Below are 27211 nucleotides of genomic sequence, written 5' to 3' on the forward strand. Positions count from 1 at the left end.
CCTACACAAAGGCCGAGAACCCAGAGACTGAACCCACGCAGACTCAAACCCATGTTGTCCCGCAGTCAGAGTCGAAATCACAGCACCTTAGACCACACAGCCACGGAGGAGGACGAGGAATAGATTGCGTTGCGCCAATAACATTTTGATTCTTCTGTCCAAGGCAACTTTCATACCGAAGCAACACGCGACACATGTCACTTGGAAACGAGCCAATCAAGAGCAACATTTCCATCGTAGGGGCATGACGGGCAGCACAGGCTAGCGTTCGGTTGGTGAAATCCTCAAACGATAAGTGTCACGTGCCGCATTGGTGAGCAATCTTCCTAAAGCAAGACACTCATTGCATTGCACATGCGCGAACAACAAACCACGACAACACGTTGCAAGCTATTGAGGAAAAGGGCCCAGTATGAGCGACACATGCAAGCGACATGTGTGGCTTATTGTCTCGCCTAGTTATGTTGTTGTAATGTGGTTTACCGTGTTGCCTAGATCTGCTGTTCACATAATTAAGAGCAAACGCTTGCTAATAGACTGAAGGCACGAACCATGTCGCTTGTCACTTATTTGGGAACTCTCACTGTGGCACGTCGCTTTGGTCTGAGCACCCTTCCTTTAATGAACTTTCAGACCGAAGTAACAAGTAGCATGCGAATACGGCATATGAATGTGTCGTTTGCTGTTTGGACCCTCATGCGCAATTAATGCTATTTTACAGTCTGGAAGTGTCTGTGTCACTAGTCACATCAGTGTGAACATCCCGTATCGCTTGTCCCATAGGTCTGAAAGTTTCCTTACACTCATGTCGATGGCACTAAGGAAGTTTTGTGGATTTCCCTGCAATCATCATTATCATCATCGCCGCGATTTGTTTAAAGCGGAAGAAAAGAGACCAAAAATACAAATGCTTCAGTGTGTATATCTTTAAAACAAATGATGATGATGATAATAATATTGAACCTAATTCAAACACAAAAATTTAGTTACCAAGAGCATTTCACGCGTATATTTTGTCCCGTATTATTAATGAAAGTAACGATAATAGGAAGTGGTCGACTGTCTAGAATGTTCGTTAATATATTCGCAACCACTGTACCAAATATCATAGCAATTATCACATTCATAGAAATGCTTCATGTAAAAGAACCTGACGTTGCAGTGAAAACTCCATTTACTTCCATTATAAGCAGACGAATACCAAGCACCGAGACCAACAACAGCGCTTTCTAGCGGTATCATATTCGAGTGGAACCAGCCAGAACCGTGCCGTTTTCCACACTACGTTATTCAAGGCACTGTACTGATATCATGTACATCATATATCATTCATAATTTTATATTGGATTGACAAAATAGCAGTTATCAGTATTGGCACATTTTATATTGGTACTGGAAAAAAAAATTCATATCACTAATTCACTCCTTAGCCATACTGCTCAGAGACATCTAAAATCAAACAGAGTGGCTGCAAATTCCAGTGCCTACTCGAAACACCAGCAGACTACGTGACCACAATGGCTGGACAGATTGGCTATGGTCGTCAGATCAGATACGAGGGGCATTTCAAAAGAAAGAGTCAATTATTTATAAAAAGTGACTAGTAACATTGATCGGATCGCATCTGCTCAGTAACATCAATTGGTCCATTGGCAACCTAAAAATAATATTTTTGCTAGTCAGCTGTTATCGTGTGAGTTAGAGTGTGTTAAAAATTCTGCATGATTAAACGATTCTGTCAGTTGAGAACTACGGTCTGTGATTCAAGTTCTTAACGCCAAAGGTCACAATACTGCTGAAATTTATCGAGAATTGTGTGAAGTGTATGGTTCGAATTTAATGACTAAAGGAAAAGTATGGCAATGGAATGGAAACTTTTTTATCAGCCCCCGTATAGTCTGGACCTTACATCTAGTGACTATCATGTCTTCCTGCACATCAAAAGTGGCTTGCATCTCCACGATTTGAAGAAACTGAGGTGTTAAAAATGGCAGTGTTGGATTGGATGAACTCCCAGGGTGAACTTCTATGCAGAGGGTACATAAAAAAGCTTGTTCAATGGTACCAAAATTGCTTGGAAAATAATGGTGACTATGTTGAGAAATGAAGTAGATATGTACGTGTTTATAACCACTAATACAGTGTTTCTACACATCTTTTCTTCTTTGATATAATCAATCGACCCATATTTTTTAAAAGCACCTCATACATGAGACTAAGATAATCTGCTTTATTTTGAATCGAAGGTACAAAAATATTCACTAAAAATCACAATAGAAGTAGGTACAAAGTGCAAGATATAACATATCATCAACAGGATGGCATCAAATCCTGCAAAAAATTTAATTTCAAACATTGATCATCATGGAACATGAGAATGGAATTCTTGATCAGCAGACATAATGTTTGAGCAATGTATGATCGTTCTTCAGAAAATATAATAAAAAAAATGTCAGAATCATGTAGTCTATAAATTACCTGTGCACAAGCCTCATAAAAGCCTGCCAAGAGATCTTTTGCTTGCCCCTTGCTGTAGAAGGAGATGACGTTCTTCATCACTTCAGGGCTGTTTCTCCAATCCAGGGACTGCAAGTAATTGCCAGCCAGGATGTAGATCTCCCGCTGCCTGGAAACGGTCGCAAACTTTATGATCTTCTCCGTGTCTCCGGACTTCAGCAGTGCCTTCATTGCGTTCACCTGGGAAACAAAATAAAATCAACTGAGGTGAAGGAAATTGACTATCAGAGCAGCTTCATGGTTCCTAACCTTAACTTGACAGATACTGAGTGTTGTTTCGGTGGCCGAGAGTGCTAAGTGATTAACTACTGATCTTCCCTATGAATGTCCCAGGGTTGGACCCAGTCCAGACATGGATGTCCTTTCAAGTGTTCATTCATCAATATTAAGTGCCAGAAATGTCTTCAAAATAGCAAGTTTTATTATCACAGGGAGAAGTAGCATGTAGATTTCAAGATTTTCCCAATGACTGGAAATACTTATCACTTCCCATACCAAAAAACTTCCAGACTTTATCTTGAAATGGTAAACATATCCAACCTTGAACAGCTGTATTTTATATTTTGGAACCCTCTCCCAATCAAAAAAACAAAACAAAAAGAAAGAAAATCTGTTCTGTCTCTCACTCTCCTACTTGAAACATGTATGGTAAAAAAAAAAAGTAAAGTGGTCCCCTGTGCATTGCACCATGCCATGAAGGCATATAGGGGGTGTGGAGTTAGTAGTGCTATTAATTATAAGTTGAGCCACATATTTATGGTGAATATAATATCAAGATTTCGGTACAAACCTGGGCACATTTCGGGATAAAAAGCAGTATATAAAATAGCATTTCATTGTTAAAATGTTGAATAAAACCCTAAATTTGATTTTAGACTTATTACACAAAATAAACATTTCCCTTCTATTAACAAATTTTATGTATTTATCAGAGTATTAAAGTTTATTCTTGTGAAAAGGAGTTCCTTTTTGCCTCTCAAATATTTACAACAGAATTAATCAATTTTCCACCATTTGCATAACTCACAGGATAATTCAGACTTCAGATAAATGTTGTGTCGGTAAATAATCACTAAATTTCATGATTAAGTTTATTTTGCATTTTGCAGTTCATTTCACATTATTTCGTGACAAGCCATGAAACATGAACATTCCAGTGTGTTATTTCAGATTTCATGTTTCCGTCAAAAATGAAATATGCATGGCCTTAATTACAAGTTTCAGAACTTGCTACTCAATAATTCATTGGAAAAATCTGACATTTTCACATTATTTGTTAATAACTATTATAGGGTGGCCACTGTGGGACCACAATAAAATTCAAGTATAATTCAAGGATACAAACATATGTTTTTCTTTCTTTCTTTCTTTCTTTATTTATTTTTCAATTTCAACCTCTCATCTCCCACACAGATACACACACAAATATATTAACACAAATTTACCTAATCAACTTCCGGATATCTTATTGTTCTGCAAAATACACTAACAAAGTAGACAGTTTGGGAGAATTCTGTTTTATTTTCAACGCAACTTTCTTTTTTCTCCTCAATTACAATAAAAGCTACACTGTGAAAAACTTGCCTTAAAGCATTTTGGAAGTGATCTTGTAGCCCTAACTAAAACAGACAGGTAAAAGCAAGTGTTTACCTTATTTCCAGCCTGTGTGTACTTGATGGTAGCCAGGTGGTAGTTTCCTTGGGTGAAAGCGCATTCCGCCACCTTCTCTAGCACCTTGGTTCTTGCTGCATCCTCCCCTTCACCTTTCGGAATGGTCAACCGGTCCGCAAGTTCTTCAGTGACTGGAATGTTGTGCTCCACGCACAGATCCAAAGCCTCAAAGTACTGCAACAATGTTCAATGTTGTATTAGACAATGTACAATCCTTTTACATAAATGCATGTAAACCATAGTGAAATCTCAGTTACACATTTCGTAATTCCCTAGCACAGCAGTTCCCAAAGTGTGTGCCACGGCACCCACGCTTACATGGGCACCGCAAAATGTTACAATATTTTCAATGAAATGACACTTATTTGTTACTCAATGATATGACTGTTCCAAATATGTGCTTATTTAGATAGGCCTACATTCTGACTTGGACGCCGTGGGAAGATCTTTAAACAGTAAGGGTGCAGTGAAACAAAAAAGTTTGGGAACCCCTGCCCTAGCACAAGGAAATGAATAAGTAAAAGAGTCATATATTAACAAGAGTTAAATATAACGATGGTTGAGCTGACACCACTTTGACTGAAACGCTTCTCTAATTCCTTAACATACTGGTTTATCGAAACATATTCTGAGGTACATTTATTCAGTTTCAGATTTTTAAGTCCACTTTACACACATATAGACTAATCAAGACTGGGCCTACAGTTTAAAGTGGGATCCCAAACACTAAGTGCCTCAATGAGTTTTGAACCCAACACCTTAATTTCAAGATAACGATGTTAGCACTATGCCATTGAGGAAGCTCCGAGGTTCCTCTTATTAGTTCATCAGCATATTAAATTAGCTGCCATCTAAGTTCATTTGGCATTTCTTGGAAGCAGATAATAAACATAAATGAATTCATTTACTATTCCATGGGTTTTTAAATGTGGCTGTTCAGCAAAGTGCACATGGCAGCATTAAAGTTGTGTTCATGCATTTGTGATATGCAGCTATTTCCACATTTAAATCATCACGGAACATGAACTGAAATGTAATTGTAGTGTTGCCATGTCATCAAAATACATGATTAGCAAGAAACTAATGAAGTAATAATTTCTCAGTAATACAATGAATTCTATCTAATACTGTAGCATTAATGTTCATGTTCACTGAAGTTTGCATGTTTGTCTAATTATTTAAAGAAATGTTTTATTACTACATTCACAACGAAGGTAACAGCAAAATGTGAAGATTGAAAAAGCTGTTTCAATAAAATGACAACATTGTTACATTTGTTAATCAACAGCGTTGCGGTCGAGTAGATATTTCAGAGTACAATTTTTTATACAGCCGACAGAAGCGTAGAGGGAGGCTGGTTCCTCTACCCTGAAGAGGTAACAAGAGGAGAGGATGCCAATGCAAGGAATGAGTGGGGGAAGACTTTGGGACAGTGTGCTACAGGGTTATTCATATGCCTGTTCAGGTGCCCAGTCAGGCGTACCGACACAGGCCAGTGTTGTCACATTGGATTGGCAGAAATGGGGATACTATTTCTATGAAGTAACTAGAGGTAGACTGCAGAGCCAAGGCTGGATTGAACTACAACTGAGACCAGTTAGGTAATAGACGAAAATATAGTTCCTTGGTGCAATTCGTGATTTGGTCAAACCTTGCTTCAAAAAACTAAGTTGGAAACAGTAGTACGTATAGCTAGAGTTCACTTCCACAATTTGACTGTCGCTGAGGAGTGGAATTCTGTCATCTGCTCACTGCATAAATGTCAAACTGACCCAAGAAGTGTGTGCTTCTTCTTCTTCCCCTTTCCACCTCATTTGCAAAGAAACAAATGAAGAGTTGACAAGGCTCGACCACTATGCATTGGGTTTTCGTGGTAACTGTATCATGAGTGGCAGTTCTTGTTAGGAGTGTTTGTGCCTAAACCACTGAGGGGATTGCAAAAAAAAGAACGAAACAAACAAAAATCTAGATCAAAGTAGTTGTTTTTTGGAGGGGAGTGTAGATGATAGCGTCTACCAGACTAATTGTTGTACTGATGGTCAGTAACACTTTTGAAAAAGTCATGCCACGCCACTGACTACATTATATACATGATATCGCTTTATAACCGACCATTTTCGATTCAGTGCTGCCACCTGGCATATCATGCTGGAACTATGGGTCTGCTGACGGGAGCAGTGTTGTGTCTGACCTTGTAGGTGCGTGTGTGTTGGTAGTGAATGTTATCAAATGGTGCAGAAAATCAACCGGTATTGGGAGGATTACGTAATGGCCCTTTTCCATGCTAAGTTTTCATATGTACGCATTGTGAAACACTTGGGGTGACTACTGCGAAAGCTATTGTGGCCCGTTACACACAACAGGCTCTCCTTGCGAAACATTCACCCATGAAAACCACCAGGACAAGGGCTGCAAGCTAAGTGTCACATACCGTGACATTGACGGCAAGGGGCACAGCAACTTTGTTCGTCAGTGCAGGGAAAGTTTCCCTCGTGGCTTTATGGTTGTGACGGGATTCGAATATGAGGGTAAGTTGATGATACGCAAGGTGGACAAAAACGTGAAGGTGAATGCCAGATACTTCCAAGACTCCATTCTGACACGTATCTATCGGAGAGACATCCCACAATTGTATGGAATGGACAAGAACCAGGTGATGATCCATATGGACAAGGCTTCGAGTCATACCACCAGAACATCACTACGTTTTTATCAGGGAATGGCAGAGGAATTAGGAATTCGTGTCATTCTGTTTGAAGACATTCCTGTGAAAAGCCCAGATGCCAGTCCAATGGATTTTTGCGCATTTGGACTGTTGAAACGACGTCTTCAACATTGCCGCCCGCGCACCCTGATGGTCTATGGAAAGCTTCCAGGGAGGAGTGGGACAGAATTCCCATGCCTGTCCTGCGCCGGAGGTTGCTGCAATGCGAAACTGCGATGCCAGGCGATAGTCCACAATGCTGGGGGTCCAATAGAACATGATCGGTGGTGGCGGCGCAGTATCTCTTAAGGTGAGTACTCATCAAAAATGGTTGGATATAAAGCAAACAACGTTCTGTATAAGTATATAATTCACCACCAAAAAAATAATAATTTAAAATAAAAACAATTTTGTGTGAAATCTCCCCAAACAAGAACCTGGTTATGGAAAAAAATGAAATACGTATATTTACAATCTCAATTACAGGCAAGTTACAAAATATTTATGAGCACATTTCTTTTCCATTTCTATTACTTTCCACATAAAGTGTACACACTAATTTGCTTATTATTGTTTGTGGTTACCTATAGTATTTTTGTCCCACAAAATGTCTGAAGAGTTTGAGAATTTTAATATGGTAAAAATATGAAACGAAGTACATGAATCTCTTATCTCATACAAACACAAAATGATGTGTCTACCAATCTATATTCACTGCAAGTACAAAATCCAGATATAAAAATTCCATATCTTTTCATGTTTTCTTACTTATAGGTTGATGTTCCTAATTTTCACTTGTTTCTCAGGATTTTCAGGATTAAAATCTGATAAATTTCTCAGTTGTGCTACACTAAAAGATCTCACCATTTTCTTAATATTCTCTCTGATAATTCAGATGTATTTAATGTTACTGTTAAATTGTTACACACTTAGGACACACAATGGGAATAATCTTATCCTAGCATACCTTCTTTCCAATGGCAAGCAGATCCACTGCTTTATCAAACTGCTTATTTTCCATGAAGAATTTCGCACAGCGATGCACCAGAGCAGGATCTGACCTTGAATCCAAATCCACAGCTATGTATTGCAAGGCATTGAACTGCTGGGTTCTGGAAGAAGAACAAATTATGCATTTGCAAAGGTGGTAGATATAGTCCAAGAGCAAAATGAGACATCATCTGATTTCAACTTTTAACTCTAGATGTCTTTGATAAGACACATGACAGGAAGAAGAAGAAGAATTTGTATTCATAGCATATTATTTATTAGTTGTCATAGTAACCATGTGTTACATCAGGGTTGCTACGATTTTTTTTTAATGAAATTCCTTTCCAGTCCAAATATGAACCCTGACATTTCCAGGTTTTCCAGTCCAAAAATGAAATTTTTCCAGACATATTTATCATCATGATTTTTGCTTTTGAACCGTGTGTTTTTCAATTAAATATATAATCCGTTAATTATTATGAATATTCACTTTCACAACTTTCTTTTAGCAAATTCCATTCTGCACACACAAGAACACATGAAAATTCCAAGAGAAAAATGTATTGGGTGCTACAATCACGTGCATCAAATTTAGGATCATATTGACAATTTTGAAACCAAAATCTCACTTTTACATATTGCTTTTGATACGATTTTTCACCGCTATAACACCAAAATTTAATTTTATTTACTGCTTTTGAATCAGAAATTGACTGTTTCTGTACTGAAATTTTACTTTTTTTATTTACCAAGTGCGAGGGAGGCGTTGGCATCGCTGTCTACGAATTTCCCTCTGTCCCTATCAGACGACTTCCATCTTCGCTGCCGATTTTTTGCAACTGGTCTCACTTATCGCACCAAATTCAAAACCCTTCTTGGTCTAGCTCTGTATTTCGTCTTCTGAGGCCAGGCCAGGTTAAATGTTTTCGTTGTTATAGTGTACATACATATGCTGAAAATTTAAACTAACAAGCCTCCCTAACCACGAAAGCATTCCACGCTTACGTCAGAAGATAGATACGGTGCGTGACCAGGATGGTGTTCGAATTTGGTGCGATAAACCATACCCTTTCGGCAAATTGGCCCCGTGGTTACAGTACCGTGCGGGATTTACGATCTGGTAATTAAGAAAAGGGACAGAAGAAGGGGTGGTGGGCTGTGAGGAGGGAATGCTCGTGGTCACTGCCAGATGTACTTGAAGCATGTTTTCTTTTAACTGAACCATAGTCTCGAGAAAGTTTTTCCAACTTGCTTTGAGTTTGAGATCACCAGGCCCTTTGCGCTGTGAAGTCGCCTGTTTTAGGTTTGAAGGTCACAGGTGAAGAGAATAGAAGAGTATAGAATAGAATTTTGTTGTTCTAGTATGTATGTTTGCTTTATCTTGCGTAGTAGTTGTGCTGTCTAATTTGTTTGTGTTTGTCTTGTGTAGTAGTTGTGGTGTGTAGTTTGTTTACGTTTATATTGTGTAGTAGTTGTGGTGTGTTTGTGTTTATATTGTGTTATAGTTGTGATGTGTTTGTGTGTGTCTTGTGTAGTAGTTGGGCTGTCTAATGTGTTTGTGTTTGTCTTGTGTAGTAGTTCCTCCATTCATATTGGGCGTTAGGCGTAGAGCTGACAACTCTGCACTGTAAAAAAATGTCAAGAAACAGCAATATAAGGCCATGGATGTTCCCAAGGTAAAATATTCCGGAGGTAAAATAGTCCCCCATTCGGATCTCCGGGTGGGGACTACTTTGGGAGGTCCCTGGACTAAGGATAAGATCTACATTAGGAATAAGGATATTAAATTAGGCAACTGGAATGTTCTGAGCCTTTTCCGGCCTGGGGCATTTCAGTGTACAGTTAATGAGATAGTTAAGTATAAATTAGATGTAGTAGCTGTCCAGGAAGTTAGGTGGCCAGGAGAAGGGAATTGTAAAACTAAAAATTATACTTTTTTCTATGGTGGTACTGAAAATCATAATTTTGGAACAGGCTTTTTCATAAATAATACAATTATCTCGGCTCTTAAAACAGTAGAATTTATTAATGATAGGATATCATATGCAGTTTTACAGGGTAGGTGGTGTAAAATTATTTTAATAAACATACATGCACCAACGGAAGATAAAGATGATAATACTAAAGATGATTTTTATACAGAGTTAGAACAGGTCTTTGATAAATTTTCTCAGTATGATATGAAAATTCTGTTAGGTGACTGTAATGCACAGATTGGCAAAGAAGAGACATTTAAACCCACGATTGGTAAAGAAAGTCTTCATGAATTAAGTAATGATAATGGTATAAGATTGATTACTTTTGCAACCTCAAAGAATTTAATTGTGAAAAGTACCACTTTTAAACATAAAGATATCCATACATATACCTGGTCTTCTCCAGATGGTAAAACTCATAATCAGATAGATCATATTCTCATTGATAAGAGAAGGCATACTAGTATAATTGACGTTCGTACACATAGAGGTGCTGACTGTGCCAGTGACCATTATTTAGTAATTGCTAAATTAAGAGAAAGACTCTCAGTGATAAATCATAAGCAACAAAATCTAAAAGTTCTAAAATTTGATACAGGAAAGTTTACTGATGAAAGAATTAAGAAAGATTACCAAATTAAACTGTCAAATAGATTTGATGTTTTGCAGGATTTAAATGATGATGAAAATATAAATGAAACAGACATAAATAAGAATTGGGAGCACATACGTAATGCAATAGAATCAGCAGCTAAAGAAAGTATAGGATACCATAAACCGAGAAAAAGTAAGCCATGGTTTGATAATGAATGTCATAATCTAATAGAAATAAGAAATCAGGCTAGACTTAGGTGGTTAAATAACTCTGATGATACAAATCTAAACAATTATAATAGAATAAAGCGAGAAGTGAACCGCACGTTTAGAAGAAAAAAAAAGAGATTACTTGAAAAGCAAAATTAACGAAATTGAAACAAACAGCAAAAATAAAAATATCAGAGATTTATATAAAGGTGTAAATGAGTTTAGAAAGGGGTGGCAACCTAAAGTAAACTTGATAAAAGATAAAGACGGTGATTTTCTAGCTGACCCAAGCGATATTCTAAATAGATGGAAGAACTACTTTAATGACCTTTTAAATGTCCATGTAGGAGATAAATCAGAAGTAAATGAAGTACACACAGCAGAACCTTTAGTTCCAGAACCTAACTTGACTGAATTTAAAGATGCTATTAAAAGACTAAAGAATAACAAAGCACCTGGCATTGATTTAATACCAGCTGAGTTAATTAAATATGGTGGAAATTCATTAATATGTCAAATTCATAAATTAATTTGTTTAATATGGAATAAAGAAGAAATCCCTCAACAGTGGAAAGAATCCATAATTGTTCCTGTGTTTAAAAAAGGTGATGAAATGAACTGCAATAATTACCGTGGAATTTCTCTACTCTCAACAACATATAAAATATTATCTAACATTCTTTTAACAAGACTAACCCCATATGCTACTGAAATTATAGGTGATTATCAATGTGGATTTAAACGTAACAGATCAACTACAGATCAATTTTTTCACATCAGACAGACACTTGAAAAAAAGTGGGAATATAATCAAAATGTCCATCAGCTATTCATTGATTTCAAAAAAGCATATGATTCGGTCAAAAGAGATAAATTGTATAATATATTAGTAGAGTTTGGAATACCTAAGAAGCTTGTTAGTATGATAAAAATATGCACCAGTGAAACAGAAAGTAAAATTCGTGTGGGTATTAATGTGTCTGACAAATTTACAATTCATGATGGGTTAAAACAAGGAGATGCATTATCTCCATTGCTCTTTAATTTTGCCTTAGAATATGCTGTTAGGAAGGTAAAAGAAACTAAAGAAGGACTAAAATTAAATGGTGTGACTCAGTTGTTAGCATATGCAGATGATGTAGACTTACTGGGGGATGATGTGAATACAATTAAGAATAATGCAAAAATATTTTTCAAAACTGCTAGAGAGATAGGTTTGGAAGTTAACAAGGAGGAAACTAAATATATGCTTACAGGCCGAAACCAAGTGTTAGGTAATAATCAAAATCTAATTATTGATAACAACTCATTTGAACCAGTTTCCAAATTCAAATACTTAGGAGTAATATTAACAAATGAAAATTATATTAAAGAGGAAATAAAAAGTAGGCTTAATTCAGGAAATGCATGTTACTTCTCTCTTCATAAACTTTTGTCTTCTCGTTTAATATCTAAGAAACTAAAAGTTAAAATATACAAGACAGTAATTTTGCCTGTAGTATTATATGGGTGTGAAACTTGGTCCCTTACATTGAAAGAGGAACATAAATTGAGAATATCTGAAAATAAGATCCTTAGGAAAATCTTTGGACCTAAAAGGGATGAGGAGACAGGTGAGTGGAGAAGGTTACATAATTTAGAACTACATAATTTGTATTCATGTCCAGATATTATCAGAATAATTAAATCAAGAAGACTTAGGTGGGCAGGCCATGTGGCACGAATGGGAGAGGAAAGACGAGTTTACAGGATTCTTGTTGGGAAACCTGATGGTAAGAGACCTGTAGGAAGGCCAAGACAGAGATGGAGGGACAACGTTGAGATGGACCTAAGGGAAATCGGTAGGGATGGAAAAGAGTATATAGAACTTGCTCAAGATAGGGAAAGATGGAAGGCCTGTGTTGCTGCAGCCATGAACTTTCGGGTTTAAGAAGGCTAGGGAGTTAGTTAGTTAATCACGTGCATCTAGCTTTCAGGCTAAGGTAACAGAGGTACATTATTTCACCATTAACAGATCTCCACAATATAAAAACAACAGAAAAAGTTCATAAACCATACACAATTTTTCATTTTCTGGCGGATATATAGTGTCATAGAAAATGCTGTTCTTTGCTTAGAATTATAAGTACACAGGATCTGGAGAATTTTTTCTTGCATATAGGAATTCTATAGGAAATGCCAACAAGACTAAGATCTATAAAATAATGGACGATATACTCATCTTCACTAACCTTTCTGATAATTATGATCATATTGTCAATGTACTTTAGTTATCAATCAGATATCTGGACTGCAAGTTTTACTTTGATATTCTTTCTTATATCTAGTATTATAAAAGTGACAATTTATTACAGAAATTCGAATGAATCATAATTTTGCACAAGACAGAGAATCAGAAGAAGGAAAGAAACAAGTTTCTAAACTGAATCTTGTTTGGGAGTGGAATCACAAAAACCGAATCCAGAAGTGGAAGTGAACTGCTTGCTCATTTTGCAACTTCTTCTCTTGCAGACTCCAAAATGCATGTAAATTCCAGATGATCTGCAAAATTCCCTAACATTTCCATGATTTTTTTTCCTGACAAGCCAAATTCCCTGACATTTACCTGTTTTCCAGATTTCCAGATGCATAGCAACCCTGTACATGTATGTGAATTGCTTCCAGGCATTAAAGGTATGTCATTATAATTTGAACCTACGCATTTTACGTGTCTTGTGCAAGTATAAAGTACAGATAGAAATTACACACACACAAGGTTTACATCTATGGCACAGTCATACAGGATATTCTTGGTGATTGTTCGTGAGAAGAAGTATGGATGAAGACTTCACGAAGAATACAAGATGATCATCATTCCTGCATAGGTTTATGCATACATAAATTGTGTCGACTTGATCAATTTCTACGCTAAGAACCAAGATTACACAGTTTGTGTATCATTTAGAATAATTGTACAAGGGCAAAGTTTAAATCACCATGATACGCATTCTGTCTACGATATTGTGAAATTAAGTTGCCCATAATTATGAATACGTTCAGTTTGAATTTATTCTGAGTTCCAGCCAGACCCGGAAGAAATTGAAGACTATTTAACAAGGATCGAACAGCCAGCCAGGGAATCGGGCCACCTTGGTCAATCATTTATTTGGGTAATTTTCATCGAGCCACTGTCGCACGCATCATGCTGGTAAATCATGTCACGTCTTGTGGCTAGAGGCACATCCTCCAACAACATTGCCATCTCGTTCCTCAAAAAATGTTCATAAGTGATGCCATTTAAGATTTGGGCAGGAAAAGTGGCCCGATCAAATGAATGTTGATGACACCCATCCATACCTTCAATGAGAATCTCCTCTGACTGGCCTTTTCTTTGACTTTTTTCAGGTTCTTGCCCTTTGGCACCCAATAATGCGCATTATGGAAATTGGTTACACCGTTCTGGTCAAACTTTGATTCGTCCATCCATACAAAATTGCTGAGGTAATCTGGATCTTCGAGATCAGCGTTTATTAGAAAACGACAAAAATCCATCCTCCTGGTAGGGTCTCCCTCCTACAGAGCATGCACGGGTGTGTAGTGGTATGGAAATGTTAGCAACATTTGTACCTTGTTGGATAGCTGATGACTCAAGGAAGTAATTTATAAGTAATTTATACACTTCGTGTTATATCATTTATGTTATTAATATATTGCCAAGTAAACTAAAAGTGCATTTTTTCATCACCACTTGTAAGTTTAGATCCACCCGTTACTTACATGTGATTGTTATTTAGGACAAACTTTTTTTCCAACGAACCACTTATTGTTTAGCTATCAGAAAAAGCTGAAATAAGAGCCATACAATCAGCTGTTTTTTTTCTCAATTCGTATTTTTATGTGAAAAATTGTAATTTTTTTTAAAAAAAAAAAAACAATAAAAATTTGATTATTTCGAAAACTAGTACTTTTCGAACGGGTTATCATATGGTCAAATTTATTGCAAATTGCCTCCACTTTAACCTCTTTCAGATAATACATCTAATTACAGGTCACTTTGTATAACATGATAGGGTTCCGTAAACATGAAAAATCAATGCAAGTGTCACAAAATCATGGAAAGACCCTGTAAGGTTTCATGTTGGTTGTCCGAATTCCACAGTTTTTGGGGACAAAAATTTTGGAAAAAATTGTGCATTATACATGAGTAAATACGGTATGTTCTTATTAATACATAGACAGACAGTTCAGTTAGTATTCAAACAGAATAACCAAAGTAATGCTATGTTAGATTGAACAACTGTGTGTAAAATAATTCTAATTCTAATTATTATTTTTCTAATTTGGTCTGTATCAAGATGGAATGTCCACATTGAACCTCCCATGAATACCTTAGCCATTCCATCCAAATATGAAATAAACTTCAAAACTCTACAATGAATAGCCGGACCCTGTGGCCGAGTGGTTAGCACATCGCACTGTGACACCAAGGGTCCTGGGTTCAAATCCTGCTCGGGGTTGGTTGTTTGTGAATGTCCATTCATCAATTTCATCACTCATCCCCATCTTCGCAAATTAGCCAAGAGGCACAAAACGCGAAGTAAAATAAACTAAATCAAACAATCAATCTACAATGAATAATTCCCATTGATTGAATTTTTTAAAAACATTTACATGCATTTTAAAAGTCTGTGGTTTAAAATTCTTACAAATCAAAAATTAAACCTGCTTTTCGAAAACCTCTAATTATCATATTGTTTTGAATTTCAAGTATGCTATGCCTTTGTATGTACATAAATAACCAAAAAAGAAGAAAAAATTAACTGAATTATCATCTCCGGTTTCTTAGAAGTGACATGTTAATGCCACCATACAACTGTAGTCCCAGCTATTCTCAAGAGGTTAATAGTCCAAAGATGAATTTGGCTGCAAGAACAATCTACAGGGTAAATTAACTACATGCCTAATACTCTGCCCTACCCTTACTAGAAACAGAAGCAATGCACTCATACCTAAAAGCCAAATCCAAAGCTTTGTGCAGCATCCCGGCTCTGTGATAGAGCATCACGGCTTTCTCTGGAGACGGATGGTCGCCTATCTCGAAGTAGCGAGCAGCTTCCAGTTGTTCCTGGGGAGTGGCCAGCAGGGCAAGGTTCCACAGCTGCTCATCCAAGCCATGCTCCTGCAAACACAAAGAAAATTCATGGTTTTCCTACGCAAATATATCAGTTTCAGCAGTTTTTCCTTATATGTGGGTTGTAAATAAAGGAGTGGCAACACTGTCAGGAAAATCGTGCATGTGCTATCAGGCAGTGAGCAATGTCAATTTGGTCCAATGTCGATGCGTGGAGTGCCAAAAGTGGTCGCTGAAGTGAGTGCTGTTGTACATGTACAAGGTTGAAATGAACACCATTTTGTGTACTGTCCAAAAATATGCTTACAAAGTTAGAACAGCGATTGTCGATCAAAATCCAGGTGGCCAGTGGGAAAAATTCATGAGAATGTAATCAACACTTGCATGAATCCTGTAGCAAAAATACATAGCCATAGCTGATTGTTGCACAATGGGTAAGTGCATTTATTTAGGAGTGACAAGAACTTCAACATGAGGAAAACTGCATCATGCCAGGCTCTCGATATTGTCACCATTGTGTAACCATCAGATATGGCTATAGCCTGACAAGTTAAGTCCTGATATGCGCAGATCGCTGCGGAGCACTTCCTATTATGTCATCCTCCCCACCACTCTTTTACGTACTAGTCTGGCCTTGAGAGTACGAGTGGTGCCAACTCAGCAAAATTAAGCTAAAACAAATATGACAAACGATTTTTACTGTATAGATTGACGATGCTGGCTCATATTAGTTTATCAGTGGTTCATTTGATTTAATCCGGTCTTTGAAAATGCGTGCGGTGCGCCGATCGTAAACTGTAGTATTACGCATGCACGTTAAGGTTTATAACGAAGAGAAACTACTGGGCAAATGACTTCATTTTCTGAATGTGACATCGAGCAGTGGCTTTTTTTTTTTTTTTTTTTTTTAAAGCCGAGTGGGGTAAGGGTTCTTTTGTTTGTCGTACAACAATTGCATATTTGCAAAATCAGAAGGAGTTACATAAACTTAAGTATAATGATGTCGAGTACACAACCGCCGCCACGGGAGTATCTAAATGGATGGTTTCTCAAGTTTTAAAAGAAATGGATTGGATTGTTGTTTTAAGTTTGCTTTATGCACAGTAAGGCTAATTGGGACTGGACCTACAGTTAACAGTGGGATCCGAACAACTATGTGCCTCCACCGGGAATCGAACCCGGGACCCCTTGCTTGCCTTGAGCTGAATTTCGTACTCCGACAGGTAGAAACCAGCCCAGGAAAAAGCGAACACAAATTTCGTTGAAAATCCTCAGACCATTCCGCTCCCTCCAGGTTGCAACACTGCGAACCAACGTCGCTGTGGAGAATGGAATGGGGAAATGTGGTGTGAGATGCACAACAGCTATTTGCTGTGTCTTGTTTTTAAACTTGTCAAGTTATAGGTATTGTTGCTACAGGCTTGTTGCAATCTTGGGTCACATTCTCGAGCGTTTTTGCCACGGGTAAACCTGTATACTGATCCACAATCACTGTTCTAACTTTGTAAACATGTTTTAGGGCAGTACACAAAATGGTGTTAATTTCAACCTCGTACATACTCAACAGCACTCCCTGCACCAACCACTTTTGGCACTCCACACATCGACTAGGGCCCAAACTGACATTGCTCCTGATAGCACATGCACGGTTTTATCACCTTTTCCTGACAGTGTTGCCACTCCTTTCTTTACAACCCACACAGTACAGACAATTCTTATGTTTTAGAATATTTCTTCCAAAAATATTTTTAATGTAATGTAAAACAGTGTGGAAAAACTAATGAAAAATGTAGGTCCTGACATTGTGAGATGTAATGTAATTGATTTGTGTTGATTAGGGATGGACTGATATGAAGTTCTTGCAAAAATACTGATAAAGTACCAATATAAAATTTACTAATTACCAATATTCTACCAATCCGACATACAATTCCCAATGGTCTTTGAAGAACCTGAATGGTTCATTGTTCTCCTTATTACATGGATGTTACCCGATGACTGCAATGCAAAAACTGGAAACTGAGACATTTACTTTTTTAAGTAAGAGACTGGAAATTATGTGAATATATCCATAAAAATTATAACAAAATGGCAGAATATTGTACAAAATTATAAGAAATTAACTGACATAACAATTTACAGATAAACTGATATGTCTATATTGGCCGAGTACCAATTGAAGGGGTCGGGTGTAAAACATGGTAAGTTACATTTTGGAAATTTTTGAGTTACAAAGTAAAATGTGCCATCCTTTAATTTTCGGGTGAAATTGGCATCTCATACAATTTACATTGGAGTCAGTGATGTCTTGTTAAATTTGGTAAAAACAACACGAAAACAATTTATCTACAGTATAGCTTCTAATAACCTTTTTTCTTAACGAACTGAGAAATGACCAAAATGTCACTTACCATGTTTTACACCAGAGCCCTTCAATTAATCTGTCCCTTCCCTAGTGTTTATTGTCAACGTTAAGCTCTGGTTTTCACACATTACATCCATCAGGTTTCATATCTTCAACATAGGCGTGCACAAGGGGGGGAGGGAAGTAGGGAGAGGGGGAGAGGGGCAGTTCCCCCCCCCCTAATATTCTCACTTAGAAATTTAGTGTAAAGGAATCTTATCACTGTTATTAAACAATATTATGCTGTATTTTCAAGCAGACAAAAGTTCCAAACAACTAAGGAAGGGGTGCATTATATTTTATGTAATTAGACTATCCAACGTCGTTCTCAACATTATATTTTGTTATTAACACTCCCACGTACTATATTCGTTACTTGTGTTACCTCCATGTGTTTGCAGAATAAATTGCTAATACATTGGAAATCAAAAGCAGCGATTGGATGCTGAAACTGGGGAAGGCAGGCCTCTGTAGCCAGAATTTTATTTGGGGGAAGATATCCCTTATCAGCAGCTGCCATTTATAGTGGAACCACAAGCAAAAAGCCTGTGCAGACCTGCGACTCCTGTGCACCGTACTCCCATGTGGAAGGGAGGGACATGCTTTCTTATGGCTCGAGCTGAACAGAGGAAGAGAAAGGTGGCAGAGACTTTTCGCCAAAGGTTTCCTTTCCTTGTGGTTGCTCCATAAAAGCGAAAAAGTGCAGGGGGGTGGGGGGGGGGGGGGGTAGAACCCTGAAGATGAATTTCTCAGTACATTACAACATGTTTAATCCTGATAATTACCACTATATGCATTTAAATTAGATATTTGTAGGATTTCAAGGGGGGTTCAGCCACCGAGCCCTCTCCCTGTGTACGTGCCTTGGGGGGGGGGGCAATAACACTTTATTTTTTCTTGGTAAACCAGGTTTAGCATTAGGAGGCCATAGTACAGAAGTAAAAAGCATCCAACATTGACACCCACTAATGACTGTCACCGACGAAAACATTTTTACATGTAAATGAGTCTCTGATCCACAGAGGGAAATATCAAGGGGGCAAGGAAAATTGGTGCCACGGAAGTTGGAATTCTTTTAATGCAGTGTTTAATACAGTGATTTTCGATGGGTCCGGACACACTCCATACATGGATCTGTTTCGTACACATCAATACAATAAAACAGTGAAATTAAATGAGGTTTTTCTTTCTCAGATTGAACATTCATCAAGGCTTTGCACCCCCTAATCAGGTGGTTTGCACACACCTACAATCTTCAACTATTATTTATGAGGTATTGCACACAGTTGCTATTAAGTACACACTTACTTGGGTGTAGACAACATTAACTATCCTCAAAAATACTGAAAACTAAAGAGTGAATGCCATATTTGCCCTTGACGTAATTCTAGGATGCAGTCTCATGCTTTTAACATCTAAAGAATCTGATTAGGGATGAGTGGATGCCGAAGATGTGTGTATCAGAAAGCATTGTTGGGATTGTTCTCCGAGGCTACCTGACACTTTTCAGACATGTCGGTATTTCACAGCATAACAAACATTCTACAAATATCCATTTGTTTTGCATCAGTACTGTATGAAAATTGGATTTTATGATGAAATGATGTATAAGCTCAGGCCTACTGAAGGTACATTTTGTTTACTCTTTAATCTTATAAATAGCACATTCTTTCTTCTTACACATGCTGACTGATTGATTGATTTGGTACAGTTTACTTTGTTATTGTGCCACTTTGGGTAATTGCAAAGATGAGGATGAGTGATAATATGAAGAAATAGATGAAGGAGTGCTCACAGGGAACACCCAAGCCCAGGTTGGGATTCGAACCCAGGACCTCTAATGTTGTAGTGTACTGTGCTAACCACTCTACCACGGAGGTCATCTTACATGTGGAGACGTTTCACAACTCTCTTGTTCATATCATCACATTCAATTTAGATCTGTTTCATGTCTTGCATTCTGTCTGATGATACAAATGGAACAATTTTGAAATACATTTGGGAAATGTTACATGTAATGAGAAAGAATGTATTGAAGATTTGGCACACACCGGAGATGTACTACGTAGAAATTTTCAGAAAAAAATGCAGGCTCGCCCAGGACTCAAACCCGGGTCTCTGGCATACCATGCCTTTGCTCTACCACTGAGCTACTGAGCTGGCCTGGCCTCGTCTGATTTTTCGCTATCATTGTTTTACCTGTGTGGAATCGTCTCTGCCAGGGCTACCACAACGGGATCTGTTGCCTTTGAAACACAGTAGACTTCAACGTTGCCTGGTTCCTCCCAGCGTAGAGATGTTAATGCCAATGGCATGGTATGCCAGAGACCCAGGTTCGAGTCCTGGTCAAGCCTGCATTTTTCGCTGAAAATTTCTACGTAGCACATCTCCTGTATGTGCCTAATCTTCAATAATTAACATCTCTATGCTGGGAGGAACCAGGCAACGTCGAAGTCAACTGTGTTTCAAAGGCAACAGATCCTGTTGTGTTAGCACTGGCAGACGATTCCACGCAGGTAAAACAGCGATAGCGAAAAATCAGACGAGGCTAGCTTGGCTCGGTAGCTCAGTGGTAGAGCAATGTCACGGTATGCCAAAGAATGTGTAGTTTGTAAGATCAAATATTCGGGCATAGTTAGGATGACGTGATCAGCATCACGGCTGGCTGCTTTTATATCCTAGATTTTTTGATGAAACTAGTTGTCCACAGCAAGTAACAGAAAAAAGGTTCAAGAACTTGCAAATCATTGAAAACGATACATTAATAACTGTTCAAAAGGAAGCAAGAACAGTTTACATGAAGTAAGACTTACATAACTTACTTTACATATCCTAATGGCATTTCCATATGCCTGAGCCCGCGTGAAGAAGTGAATTGCTTCCTTTATATTGCTCATGTTCTCATACTGGCGTGCAAGGTGATAGCAGGCTGCCCTGTCCCCTGATTCATTTGCAATCTCAGCAGCAACTCCGTAGCTTTCACAGTAGCAATGGACCCGGACAAGGGAAAGGTAATCTTGAGCCATGTTGTAGTACAGCAATGCGGTCTCCATTTCTCCTGTACTCTCCATGTACTGTGCCCACCATTTCTGTAGTGTCCTAGAAGAATCCACGTACAAAAATGTATGTATGGTTTGTTTTTGGAAATGTGGCAAAATATAGATTTCAACTTTAAGAGTACTTTTTTGTCAGTTCTACACACTGACAACAAACACCTGCTATAGTAAAATGAAGTTTCCACCTGCTTAACTGGGAAGGAGAGCTGCATGGTGTGTTTACGTGAGCATCATTTTAATAATCATGTGATATTAACCTATACTCTATTCGCATCAGCAGAATTAGATTATTTATCTAAACTTCCATAAGCCACTGTTGATAGAGCATGTGAAACATCGAGTAACATAAAAAATGTTTGCATTTGGTTTTATAATTATTTCTCAGTATTAACCTGTAACTGGCATGGTGCCAGATTGTAATGCAGAGGGCATGGCGTGGTCCCGTGGATCACCAACTTGAATTCACTATTTTCATAAGTTATCTAAACAGTAGCAAACTTTTTCACAAATTATCATCTATTTCTGACCTACTTTATGGAATTATAATAAATTTTTGTCCACTATTTCCGTTATTGCGGTTTTTATTACTCAATGTATCTAACACTACAAAAATCTGTTCCTAAACGGCTCTGTAAATACATTTTCAGGGACTGTAAGATACAAAAAAAATCATTTAGTTGTTCAATTATCAGAGAACATACACGTAGTTACCCAATGTAAACAAAATTACATAAAAAAATTCACACAAAAAAATTCTGCACAATGTCAAAAAAAGCTAATTGATCATAGTGATAGTCAGTGGAGATAAGTACTTCATTATCACTTTTCTGATCAGTCTCTAAATCTCATAAATCACTTCCGTTTGCAACATATTCAAGTTTATTCCTTATTTCACGAATAAGGAATTTTGATATTCCAAAATGTGAAGCTACCAAAAAGGAAATGGAAGTACAAGTTATTGCTTCAGAGAATGAGAGCATTGTTCTAGGCCGTGGGATGTAAGCTACAGCTGAAGGGAATATATTCAGCCTCTTATACATGTGGGAGAAGAAAACTAGCATAAACATCATTATAACAAATAACATGAAAATATTAAGCAAGAAAGTTTACATTTACAAAATCCCTAACGAATAGTAAAATACATATACCACAAAAATAGTGTCAGAAACTATTAGTTTCAGTTTATTCGCTCATACCAGCAAATACTTCTTTCGAGTCTGGGTGATTTACGCAGCCCACAAAAATGATGGATGGCACTTTCAAGGATAGAGGCATGCATATTTAATTTTCGTGGAAACGCAAAATCCAACCACGTTTTGTAGTGAAGTGATGCAAATGAATGGCAAAACAAACCCTTAAACACAAAATTTAGAGTTTATTTATCGATGCGATACTTTCTGAAGTCTGAATGAGTTGTGCAAATCATGGAAAATTGGTTAATTCTGCTGTAAATATTTGAGAAGCAGAAATTAACTCCTTTACACAGGAATAAGCTTAAAACTCCTGATAACTACATAAATGAGCTATTAGAAGTGAAATGTTAATCTTGTATAATAAGCATAATTTTTAAATCAAATTTAGGAATGTCATTTTGCATAATGCTTTTGATCCTAAATGAGCTGTTTCTGTAATGAAATCTGATCTTCTATTCACCATTAATATGTGATTCTATTCACCGAGTCTACATATCCTGAAAATGCATAATTATAATTATTTTTGTGGGGAGAAATTGATTTTGCAATTACATGATTATCTCATGTGATATTATAAATATTTTTAAGAAAACCTCTGGAATAGTGTTATGATACAGTTACCACTGAAAAATTATGTATTAAAATGTATTAATATTCTGAACTACTTTGGACTGTTACAATTTCTAAGTGTTGGTGTCAGTATAAATTAATAAGAGTATACTATCACCAATATATCTGTACCCTCTGAAAATATGTGAACTACAGTGCATTCGGAAAGTCCCCGCACTCATACTTCGCATTCATCTGAATGAGTTGGCAAGACTGCCAGTACGGATTGGTATGACACAACGAGTTTATATTATGTTTGTAGCAGTGCCGCTGTTACAGTCCTCAGTGTGAGATGTACAATCACAGTTTGTCAACAATACCTTTTTAGCACATCTCCCACTGAGATGTGGGGAAACATAGAAATGCGGCAACATAACTTATGTTGTCTCCTATTGAAATCAAATTGTGTAACGCCCACCACTACAGGAAAATATGCGGAACCGAAGCATGGAATTTCTGTGCCAGAAGTCTGCAGGTTATCTTAGGGTTATAGCTAGGGATGTGACGAAGCTGAAAATATACCAATGCCGATGTACTCACTGATAATTTTTGGAACCGATACCAATGCCGATATTTAACCGATTCCAATACATAAGATTATTCACAGAAATGGGATGTTATTTTCAGCATGACAAAAATAAATTTGCTATGAACAATTCTATTGCATATCATATACCATGCGTCCATTTCGATCTGCAGCCGAGAGATCGGGAGAAGCGTGGCGGGCGGCACTGACGGAGATGCCGACATTTGCGGCCTGAAATGCCCACTTATTTTTATGCACATATGCAGACATTTATATAAATATTGCAAAACGAGCACTAACCTGTGTTATAAGAGTATGGTTTTAATTTTAGTAGCTTAGTGACTGTATGTGCCGATGATTTTGACACGCCCACCTCTTGTGAAACACGGCGTAGAGGTTTGTTTGGAGAACGTTCTAACGCTGCACCAATATCATCGAGTTTTGCTTCGGTTAGAATCCGTCGTTTTTGCTTAGGTGTTTTAAAATTTAACGATACAGTTTCTCGTAATTTAAGGACAAGATGTCTAACCGTATCTCTGTGTGGAGTTGAAACGCATGGGAATTTCTGTACAAATTACCTACACACGTCTCTACACGAGTTTGTTTTCACGTAGGTACGTGTCATACATAAAAAATCTTTGTTCTAACGTGAATCTTGCGGCTGGCATTCCAATCGTCTCACTGACACCACACATACACACTACAATAACACAAACAAGTAACTGCAAGGAACCAAGAATAACACTCTTGCGCACAGTACGAAATTAACACGCTCTTGGTTTACATTGCTCGCCACTATATTTACAACTCTGTCTTCATCTAGTCGCGAAGGAACAAAAAACTCGAGCTCGGAGATTTCGGATTGCAAGGAAGTTCACGAACACTATTGACTTTTAACGGTTTCTTCTACAGCGTAATCTTGATACAGTGTTGCACATTCAAAACCTCCAAACGATACCCATCGGCACAAAACTCTTTCAAGGATATAAACTTAAGCAGGACGTTACTGGTCAAAACTATGATTAAAATGTTTTATTATCTGTGGCTCTTAACATCGTTCCTAAAGCGTATTTATTTGTGCATATAAGAGCAGAACTTGGATGAATTACAGAAGAACTTTTGCGTGTTATAACACAGGTTAGTGATCGTTTTGCAATCTTTATATAAATGTCTGCATATGTCTATAAAAATAAGTGGGCATTACAGGACCCAAATGTCGGCATCTCCGTCAGCGCCGCCCGCCACGCTTCTCCCGATCTCTCGGCTGCAGATCGAAATGAACACACGGTATATATATATATATATATATATATATACATATACACACACACACACAGGATGTCGCAAAACTCTTTCAACAATGCTTGGGTGCTGGTAGATATAAAAACAAGTAACTTTTCCCTATAAAGTTTACCTTGAAAGCGATTAGTTTCTGTGCTACAAGCACTTAAAATCTATCCTGTACGTATGCAACCTAACACAACAAATGCTTGCTCTGACATAACTACCAGGGGAATGTGGCAGGGTTGCCACTAGCGTTCCTCTTTAAGACAGATGACTTGATAACAACAACTTGGGAGTCTTGCCTGAGCAAAATCCAAAACATTAATGATACTTGCAAGGTTGTAAGAAGCATTGACAGTATTTATAAACTGACCAAGACAAATAATGGACAGTCTGAAATTCCAGATTACGCATTCCAAAATTTCTCTATAATTGATTGATTTGGTTTATTTTAATTCACTTTTCTGCCACCTTTGGCTAATCGCAAAGATGAGGATGATATGATGAAATAACAAATGACATCAATGTCTAGACCAGGATTTAAACCCGAGACACCTGGTGCCGTAGCGAGCTGTTCTAACCACTTCAGCATGGAGTTTTTCGTGTATCATGAAATATCAACAATTGCAAGGGACACGTGAGATAGGGAAAATCCACGAACGAACAAATGTAAACATGATGTGTGTGCTGCCTCGTTTCGAACACGCAGACTGTAATGTTACTACAATTTATTTGAAAATTATTCCTATCTGTGCTAGCATTATTGCTAATCGTGTTCGTCTCATAAGGAAATAATTGCAAGGCTCTTTTAATTTAATGATTGATTGATTCATTGATTGATTGATTTGCTTTATTTTACTTCACTTTTTGTGCACTTTTGGCTAATTTGCAAATTTGCAAAGATGGGAATGATTAATGATATGATGAAATTGATGAATGGACACTCACAAACATTCATACCCAAGCCAGGATTCGAAGCCAAGACCCCTGGCATCGTAGCACGATGTTCTAACCACTCCACCAGGGGGCCGACTTTCAATTTAATGAAAAACGTCGTTTAGACATGAAAAAATGCACACATTAAAAATAGTGCTTATTAAAAACCAAAGCCAAGAAATGCATACTTATATGAAGTGCTGAACTGTAAAGGGCACTTGTATTGCACATTTGCATATTATTTACATTTGTTCGTTCGTGGATTTCCCCTATCTCATGTGTGCCTTGCAATTGTTGATATTGCATGATACACGAAACACTCCATGCTGATGTGATTGATTGATTTGGCGTTTTAAGTTCACTTTATGCATAGTAAGGCTAATCGGGATTGGATCTACAGTTTAAAGTGGGATCCAAATCACTTGTGCCTCCACCAGGTATCGAACCCGGGACCCCTTGATCACAAGGTGACGATGCTATCACTGCACCATCGGGGAGGTCCCCCGTGGTGATGTGGTTAGCAGAGCTCACTACAGCGCCAGGTGTTTCGGGTTTAAATACTGGTCTAGACATAGATGTCAATTGTCATTTCATCATATCATCCTCATCTTTGCAATTAGCCAAAGGTGGCAGAAAAGCGAATTAAAATAAACCAAATCAATCAATCAATTATGGAGATATTTTAGAATGAGTAATCTGGAATTTCAGTCTGTCCACTATTTGTATTGGTCAGTTTATAAATACTGTCAATGATTCTTACAACATCGCAAGTACCATTAATGTTTTGGATTTTGCTCAGGCAAGACTCCCAAGTTGTTTTCAAGTCGTCTGTCTTAACGAGGAACGCTAGTGGCAACCCTGTTATGTGCCTCTGGTAGTTATGTCAGAGCAAGCATTTGCTGTGTTAGGTTGCATACGTACAGGATAGATTTTAAGTGCTTATAGTGGAGAAACTAAGCGCTTTCGAGGTAAACTTTATAGGGAAAAGTTACTTATTTTTATGATATCTACCAGCACCCAAGCATTGTTGAAAGAGTTTTGCGAAACCCTGTATATTCTCAAGTGATGCGAATGTACATTTGCATCTACAAAAAGTGGTTATGTGAACCTTTAAGACGAACATAGATTCTCAAGAGATTTAACATTAGTACACAAGCAGTTATTTGAAGTGCAAAATGAATTCCTTTTCTTAATTTTGTAAATTTTATGCTGACAGATTCAACTTCAGAAACATGGGTTTTGGAAGCACTTCTGGTAGTAACCTACTTCTTCTTTTATCACAAATCTGTCCTTCCAACACTGAACACTCATTCACTGAATACTGATACAGCAGGTCTGCTCAATAACGGTAAAGGTAAAGTGCTCCCCTGAGCATAGCACCATGCCATGAAGGTGTATGGGGGGTGTGGGGGTAACGCCCTACACTTTCTT

General features: G+C 37.6%; 1 protein-coding gene across 4 annotated transcripts in view; it reads right to left on the bottom strand.

The window, feature by feature from the left end:
- rempA (intraflagellar transport protein rempA) overlaps positions 1-27211 on the bottom strand; it is a 130030-nt gene that overhangs the window by 12257 nt on the left and 90562 nt on the right. For all 4 annotated transcript variants that reach the window (XM_083144015.1, XM_083144014.1, XM_083144012.1 and 1 more), the window contains 5 exons: positions 20999-21275; positions 15651-15820; positions 7860-8004; positions 4168-4362; positions 2479-2697 (listed from right to left, as the gene is read on the bottom strand). In XM_083144015.1, the coding sequence (XP_083000141.1) occupies positions 2479-2697; positions 4168-4362; positions 7860-8004; positions 15651-15820; positions 20999-21275 (1006 nt within the window). The remainder of the gene's footprint in view (positions 1-2478; positions 2698-4167; positions 4363-7859; positions 8005-15650; positions 15821-20998; positions 21276-27211) is intronic.

This window comes from Lepisma saccharinum, chromosome 22, assembly GCF_977018435.1.
Source record: "Lepisma saccharinum chromosome 22, izLepSacc3.1, whole genome shotgun sequence".
Taxonomy (NCBI): Eukaryota; Metazoa; Arthropoda; class Insecta; order Zygentoma; family Lepismatidae; genus Lepisma; species Lepisma saccharinum.